This window comes from Myotis brandtii, unplaced genomic scaffold, assembly GCF_000412655.1.
Source record: "Myotis brandtii unplaced genomic scaffold, ASM41265v1 scaffold421, whole genome shotgun sequence".
Taxonomy (NCBI): Eukaryota; Metazoa; Chordata; class Mammalia; order Chiroptera; family Vespertilionidae; genus Myotis; species Myotis brandtii.
Genome location: NW_005366140.1, coordinates 2,029,057 through 2,037,458, shown reverse-complemented (window position 1 = coordinate 2,037,458; position 8,402 = coordinate 2,029,057). Strand labels below are relative to the sequence as shown.

General features: G+C 54.7%; 1 protein-coding gene across 7 annotated transcripts in view; it reads right to left on the bottom strand.

Annotated features, from left to right (window-relative positions):
• PDE4C (phosphodiesterase 4C, cAMP-specific) overlaps positions 1–8,402 on the bottom strand; it is a 38,994-nt gene that overhangs the window by 20,915 nt on the left and 9,677 nt on the right. For 6 of the 7 annotated variants that reach the window (XM_005873863.2, XM_005873869.2, XM_014545779.1 and 3 more), the window contains exon 3: positions 6,934–7,139. In XM_005873863.2, the coding sequence (XP_005873925.1) occupies positions 6,934–7,139 (206 nt within the window). Of the gene's footprint in view, positions 1–4,768; positions 6,145–6,933; positions 7,140–8,402 lie in introns of those variants that run through there. The other variant, XM_005873865.2, reaches the window with a different exon arrangement.

Genomic DNA, 8,402 nt, shown 5'->3' with positions numbered 1-8,402 from the left:
CGGGGGGGCGGGGCCGCGGAGAGGGGACAGCGCGCCCCGCCCCGCCTCGCCACGGTCCGTTCTGGGCAGCTCCCACCCGGGCAAATAGGGACACTGAGGCACGGAGCTGGGTGCCACTCTCTGCCCCCCCCCTTTGTGGGCGGCCCTTTGCGGCCTAGAACCCGGATATTATTCTACTTTCACCAGCCAACCTGTCTCGCAATAGTGCAGCTGTCTGGGTAACTTGGCTGAAAGAGTGAAATGGAGAAGTCAGAAAGGGAAGCACCGTCCATAATGAGCAGGGCATCGAGGCAGGAGTTTGCTGAGGGGCTGCCCAGAAGCAACAAACTCCAGTCCCACTCTGCCCGTTTTCCGGATGGAGAAACTGAGGCCTGGAGCCACAAAGGGCCTGCCCAGCAGCAACAAAGCCTTACTCCTTTGCCAGGTGAGGAAACTGAGGAATCCAACAAGGTGGTAACACACAAAACTTCATGGCAGGGCAGAGGGCTGGGCAAGGCTCCCCCTCCTCCAGTTCCCCTCCACAAGTCCCCGCATGACCCCCACCTGCTCTGACATACCCCAGGCCCTGTCTCTGGATCCTTTTCCCTCGCTTGCTGTCTCCACTGGACAAACATCCGCTCTCCATTCCAGCCAGATCTCCTGTTCTGTGAAGCATCAGCTACCCGCCCCCACCCCCACCAGGAAGGACCTGGGGGGAAGTTGCAAAGGGAGCCCTCACCACTGGTGTCTGGGAGAGTTCAGGGGCCTATACCAGGTGCTGGGGTTGGTCGCCCTGCCCTGAACTGCAGGAAAGGAAACCACATCTCAGAGGGTGTCACACTTGGAGGCAGGACCCCAAATGCCCACATCACAGGCAGAAGCCACTGAGTCCAGGGAGGCTGGACCTCCCGCCCTCCTCCCCACTGTCTAGGCCTTGCCTCTGGGAGGACTATACCAGTAGTTGTGGGGCACTCACATTTCTGGCACACCTAGGGAAATATGAGATACAGCTTGGGGTGATCAGGGCTTCAGCGGAGGGAGCCTGAGGCACCACAGGGAGGAGATCCTGACCCTCTCCTGACCTCCTAACCACACTATTGGCCTCATTGTACAGATGAGAAAAATGGAGGTTCAGAGAGGGGTCATGCTGGGGCCCAGGAGGACAAGGGGTATCAAGGGTCTGTCCGGGAACCCCCTCCTGCCATCTGTGGCCCTACAAGCAGACACCTGGTGGGAACCAGACTTGCTGTCCCCAAGACAAAAATACCCTCTGTAGCTGCTGCGGCTGCACCTAATTATAGCCGATCCCCGGGGGATAGAGGCTGCCAGCATCAGCCTGGTGGAGACGCTGGGGCCAGGATCCCTCCCAGGAGCCTTGACACCATCCCAGCTCCATGGGAGGGGCTTGCAATAGTCTTATGTCCCCAAGGAGAAACTGAGGCACAGAGGAATTCAGTCACTCCCCTAAAGTCACAGACCTGAAATGGCAGGTTAAGACTAAACACATCAATACCAATAGCACTTCCTACTTGCCTGGCTCTGAGCCAAGGGCTCTGCACCTAAAAATCACTTGCTTTTCGGAGCAATTCTTGAAAATGAGGACTATTATGCTCATTTGGGGGATGGGGAAACTGAGGCACAGAGCGGCGTGTTCAGTTGCCACATAGACTGCCCAGCCGGTGCTCTCTCCCACTCAGTGCTTAACTGGCTTCATCCCCTCTGAAGCCCCAGACTTCATTAATGTTTTATCAATAGTTTAATATTAATGTTCATTAATAGATTCAACCTTAAATATTTCATTAACAGTTTTAACAGTAATGTGTTATTAATAGCTTTTTGGATGGAGAAACTGAGACTCATCGCTGAAACTCAGCATTGGAATCTGGCCTGCCTGACCCTGGGTGGCCCCAAGCCCTGCCGGGTAAAGGGCAGAGGCTGAAGGCTGGATGGACCCAGGGACCCCCATCCTGACTTTGTCCCTGGGTGCTGCATGACCTGAGGAGGTGCCCGGCAGTCACTGGTGCCCTAAGGACATCACTCCCCCCATTTGAGCATTCCTGCCGTGGGCAGGCACTTTTCTCTTCTGCCACCAGGCGGCCCCAGGGAGACAGGATGTGGGTGCTGTTGTGCCCATTTAAGGACAAACAGGAGAGGAGAAATGACTTTCCCAAGTCTCCGTGGAGTCTAGACAGAAAGAAGAGAGTGGGGGCGGTGTCACGTGTATAGATGCTCCCATGAGTTTGATCTCCCCCTCCTCTGCTCCAGACCCTCCTCTGGCTCCTCATTGCCCTCTCATCTGAATCCACACCTCTCCTGAGGCCCTGTGATGCCTGACCCCTGCTGGCCTCCCGCCCTCTTCCTCTTGGTTCACTCTGTGGCGGCTTCCTCCTGCTCCTTGCTGTTCCTTGAATCAGCCAGGCTCCTTCTCACACATGCCTTTGCCCCAACACCTTTCCCTTGCTGACTCTTCATCTTTCAGATCACCCCTCCAGGAAGCCCTCCCTGACCAGCTGGGTAAATGTTCTCAGAGCACCTTCTCTCACAAGTACAATTTCACACTTATTGTCATGATTATTTGATTTGTTTCTGCCTTGCCCACCAGCCCCTCAAGGGTAGGACCAGGTCTGCCTTGCTACCAGCTATGCCCTCAGGGCCCAACACTCCATAGGTTCTCAATTAATGCTTGGGAGATGAATAGGGAGTCTCCCCTCCCACTCTCCAACCACATCCTATATAATAAAAGGGTAATATGCAATTTGTCCCTCCCACTGGGTGTTCAAACTGCAGTTCGACCAGGGGGCGGGGTCAGCCCACCAGCCACCCACAGTCCCTCCCCCTGGCCAGCCCAGCCCAGTTGGCCCCAATCAGGGTGGGCTGGCCGGACCCCAACCGTGCATGAATTCATGCACCCGGCCTTTAGTTGATTTATATTCAGTTCCTCATATACCTGACCCTTCTGAGTCTGAGGTTTTTCACAATTTGTTCCGTCTAATTGGTATACCCTTCCCTGCCCTCTGGCTGATTTTTCTTCAACCTTCAGGTTAAGCTTAGATGCCACCTCTTCCAAGCAGGCCCTCTTCACACCCTACCCCCCACAGCTGGGTCAGAGGCCTTCTCTCTCCAGCTGGTACGAGTCTGTCTCCACCATCAGCCTGTAAGCACCTGCTTACCCATGGCTGTGTCCCCAGGACAGGCCCTGGCACACAGTAGGTAGCTAATAAATGTTTGCTGAACAAGATGCTAAGACCCTCCCAGACCAAAGTGACCCACCCGGGACAGGGGGGAGAAGAGCCACAGTGGGGGAAGTAGGTAGCTAATAAATGTTTGCTGAACAAGATGCTAGGACCCACCCGGGACGGAGGAGAAGAGCCACAGTGGGGGCCAGGCTCCCACACAGAGAGTTCTCAACAAAATACAGGAAGTACAGCTGTGTGTTTGCCTTTCATTAGTATTCTCTGCTTGCTGGGGAGCACCTAGCAGACTGTCCCGGAACCCAGTTGGCCTGGAACCTAAGGGCTGAGCCCCTCCCCCAGGTCAGCACATACATGCATGGACAGGATTTGCAAGTACACGGTCACAGGGACACGCCCATTCCAGAACCTCTCCCCCTAGACGGGCCCAAATCCAGTCTCTGTTTGTTCTTTCTTGAAGATGGAAAATTATGAGTCACTGGGAGGGGGGAGGCAGGAGGCACTGAGGGCTGGGAAGTGGAAAAGGGGACAGTGGACCTGCTAGGTCACCTGGGAGGCGCTCCAATCCCAGCTGCTGCAGATGCCTTGGGGCTGGGGAGTTAGGCCAGGCTTGTAGGTCAAGAAGCCAGTAACCCTAGGAGGGCCATGGACCACGGTGGGAGAATGACGATCTAGAGAGGAAAATGACTCCCTAAGGTGACCAGCCTGACCAAGCCCAGGACTCTAGATCTGACCTACTCTAACTCCCCCTCCCACTCAAGAAAGATCTGGGACTCCTGGGCCCTGCTCCTGGGCCCCCCAGCCCTGGCCCAGCCGCTGAGACTCCCACCTCTGGCTCCCTCGAGCCCCTGTTTCACTTGCTGTTTCTCTCCATCTCTCTCTCATCGTCCCACTCACCTTTTATAGGAAACAGGAGGAGCAGCCCTTCCCACTTCAACATCCCCTTCTCCACCCCCTCCTTTCTTAAGGGAAGAAACATCCTGTGCTCAGGCTCCCAAGAGGCTTCCCCTGCTTCTGGTGACAGGGGCCAGCGACAGGGGAGAGGGATGGTGGCAAGGCAGGTCACAGAGCAAGCTCCTTCCTCCGGGGCTGAGGACAGCCCAACCTGCCCTCTCAGATACTCGAGGTGGCTACACCCCACAAACATCCGAGGACACTCCAGGGTCTAAAGGACCTCAGTTGTGTTAGAGCGAGGACAGCCACGCTGGTCCACATACCCACAAGGACCACAAGGGCAAGACACACAGGCAGATACACAACTGGTGTACATACCACCGAGCACCCCTGGTCACCCGCAGAGAGGCAGCTGGCTGTGCACACTCACGCAGAGGGTCGGAGCACACACAGGGTCACAATTGCTCAGATTCACACACACACTGAGATGCAACCACACCTGGCACACCCAGGCACACCCCCCATAAACAATCATGATGCCCCAGCGTCACCCCATGTAAAAACAGTTTTTCCCTCGAAAGCACCGGCCTCAGCCAAACAGTGGAGACTCCCGCCCCCTGAAGAAGCAAGGACCCTTCCCAACTCCCACAGACCCGTGCTCCCCTCCCCCACGCCTCGGGAGAGCCCTGCCCCCGCCCACCTACCACCTGTGGAAGGAAGTGGGCCAGGAGCACCTTGACTTCTGGAGCCCCAGCCGCGGACCCCGGTTCTGCTGGCTGCGGCCCGCGGACTTGTCCGGGTCCGAGTGGAATCGCTGCTGGATACGGATGGGGCGCCGCGGCTGCCGCCACAGGTGCTTCGGGGATCTGGCTAAGCCTTGGCCGCCGAGAGCGCGGTTCAGCTCGCTGGGTGCCCGCGCCCCTTCTGGTACCCCCGGGGTCTCCATGCGCCAGAGGAGCGGAGCAGGGAGAGGAGGGGGAGGGAGCCGTCCCGGAGTGAGGACTGTCAGAGTCTGCGCCCTGGTCTGCCCGGGCGAGGGTGGAGGCGAGGGGCTGTCGGCGCCAGCGGTGGTCAACAGGGGCTCAAGGCGGGGCGGACACCGAGGAGCTGTCCGTGTCCGGTGGTGCTGAAGGATAGCGGGGCGGGGCGTCGGGGGTGGAAAACCTGGGCGTGGGGGTTGGAGACAGGCGCTGGGGAGACCCCCCAGCGCCGAGAATGGTCTGTCGTTTTCCTGTAAGACCGGACTTGGAGTGGAGAAGGCAGAAACGGTCCTCCCGGTTGCTGCCGAATGGAGAGCAGAGAGACGGGGCCTTGGGAGACCCCCAGCGTGAAGGCACTGTCCCTTCTTTAGGTTTTGAAAGGGAAGAAGGTAGTGGATTGAGGGTGGGAGAGACAGCGAGTTGCTGTCCTCGACCTGTTGGTGCTGAAGTCATCAGGGAGACGGGGGTTCCTGAGCACCTCCAGACTAGGGCGCCGTCCGCCCAGGAGGTGCTGAAGGCTGAACAGCGGCGGGTCCTCAACCCTCCCCAGTGACGGTAGCAAAGGAGTCTGGGTGCAGAGTCAAAGGCTCTGGTCCTCAGAGGTAGTAACAAACGGCCGTCTATCCACCAAGCTCAGGAAGCTAAGCTTAGCCATTCAGACCCACATGGGGTCTCTTGGGAGTCCGAAACTCCTCACTCACACAGGGTAGGGATCTGGGGAGAACAGAAAAACTTGCATGCCTGGGGTGGGCACACAAGCTGCCTCTGGTCAGGGCCGCCAACAGTGGGAGTGGGCAAAGAAGGGCACCCTTTCATCGCCACACCAATGCCCAGTGGAAATGGCAGAATCTCATTTGTTCTGTGACACACCATGGGCCCCACCTCACAGGCATGCCTCTCCCTTCCCCAGTTCTAGAAACTCAAGGCCCTTCCCGCCAGGCATTCGAATCTCAGGAGAAATTTCCTGGGAAGTGGAAAAGGAAGGGTGAGAACATTTTCTATCATGATTGACAGAAGTAGATGTGGACACCCCGGCTGAGTAGCTCAGTTGGTTAGAGCATTGTCCCGATACACCAACGTTTGGGGGTTCTTGTTAAGAGCACATACAGGAATCAACCAATGAATGAATAAATAAGTGGAACAACAAATCTCTCTCATCAATAAATACAATTTTTGAAAAGAAGTGGATGCGAATCTGCCTACTTCTCTCCAGCCCATGGCTCACACCCTGGTTCAGACACTACCGTCTCCTGCCCAGAACTGCCTTCTCACTGGGCTCCTGCTGCTTCCACCCTGCCCCTGACAATCTCCCCGCCGCCCCCCCCCCAATCTGGGAGCAAGAAGGCATTTTTTAAAATGCCAATTGTATCAATTCATTCTCTTGAAAACACACCCATGGCTCCCCATTACACCCTGAGTTGTTGTGTGGTCCAGCCCCTACCCACCTCCCCAGGCTCTCCTCCCACCCTCCAGCCATGTTGATCTGTCTTCAACTCCTCATACACCTGATCCTCTTGAGTTTGAGGCTTTGCACAATCTGTTCCTCCCTTGTGCTCCTCCTTGCTGATTCTCTTCATCCTTTAAGCCACCTCTGCATCCTTAGATGCCACTTCTTCCAAGAAGTCCTTTCTCACCCTCTACTCCCCAGTGCTGGGTCAGAAGCCCCCTGGGCTCCATGGCACCTTCATCTCTTCAGTTGGCATGACTCTGTCTCCACCATCAGCCTATGAGCACCTACTTGGCCATGGCTGTGCCCCTAGTACAGGGCCTGGCACACAATAGGTGCTTGATAAGTGCTTTATGAACAAATTAAAGAAAGGTCCATCTAGACGAGACATTTTCCCCTCTCTCCTGGGACTGACCCCCTTGATCCCCATCTGCCTCCTCACCTGCTTGAAGCTGGACCATGGCTTTGCTCTGTCCCTTGAGCCCCGATGGTGAACACCACACAGGAGCTGGGCTCCGTTTCTCCAGGGGGCCGGAGGCGGCTCGACAGCGGTGGCAGCAATGGGGTCCCTGAGAAGCGTCTCCAGATGACACCACTGCCACGGGGACTCACAGGGGCTGAGCTAGAATCCACAGACTCTCGGACCTGCTAGGGAGACAGTAACAAGACATGAGTGAGTTCCCAGGCATGGACCTTCCTGGCTCCCTGGGACCATGATGCTCTGAGATTCCTTCACCCAGATACCTGGGCTGGCCCAGAGAGCTGTACCTCAGTTTTACTCCCCCCCTGAGTGAATTTACTTCTCTGAACCTCAGTTTCCTCATCTATGAAATGGGGAGATGGACCTCAACCTTGCCGGATGTGAATAGTGCCTGGCCTATAGAAGGTATTACAGCAATATTTATTTATTAATCAATTAATACACAGTATATTCATTATTTATAACATCATGTAATATATACTGCTGTTTGTTATAATAATAGGCACTTTAATGGTATTTCATGTTATATTATTTATTAAAATATAAAAATAAAACATGCAGTAAATAAACAAGTGAATAATAATGGCAGTACCAATAGCCAATCTTTCTTGCACACTCATTCCACATAGGTGCTGTTCTAAGACACCCTTGTGGGTCAGCTCATGAGGCACGGTGAGGCCATTTTATACCATTGTCTTCATATTACAAAAAAAGAAAACTGAGTCTCAGAGCTTTAGTAACTTGCCCAAGGTTACAGCTGGTAAATAAATGGTGGAGATGGGATTCTGGATTCTGAACCTCAGTTCATTTCTTAAGGAAGGACTGGATAGGAGAAATTAAATAAAATGTTTGCAAGTATGCTAGAGGTATTTATATATAATTGATTTTTTTTTACAGAGAGGAAGGGAGAGGGATAGAGAGTTAGAAACATCGATCAGCTGCCTCCTGCACACTCCCTACTTGGGATGTGCCCACAACCAAGGCACATGCCCTTGACCGGAATCGAACCTGGGACCCCTCAGTCCGCAGGGCGACGCTCTGTCCACTGAGCCAAACAGGTTAGGGCAACACTAGAGGCATTTAAACACCAAACAGAATCAGGTTCAGTTAATGAGTCAGGAATGTAAGTTCTCCAGCCCAACAGATGCTGCCGGGTCTAGGGCAAGCATGCCTCAGTTTCCCCATGGGGGAGGGGTGGTGGTGTGAAAACAGTACCAGAGGAAGGACTGGATAGGAGAAACTAAATAAAATGTTTGCAAGTATGCTAGAGGTATTTATATATAATTGATTTTTTTTTTACAGAGAGGAAGGGAGAGGGATAGAGAGTTAGAAACATCGATCAGCTGCCTCCTGCACACTCCCTACTTGGGATGTGCCCACAACCAAGGCCCATGCCCTTGACCGGAATCGAACCTGGGACCCCTCAGTCC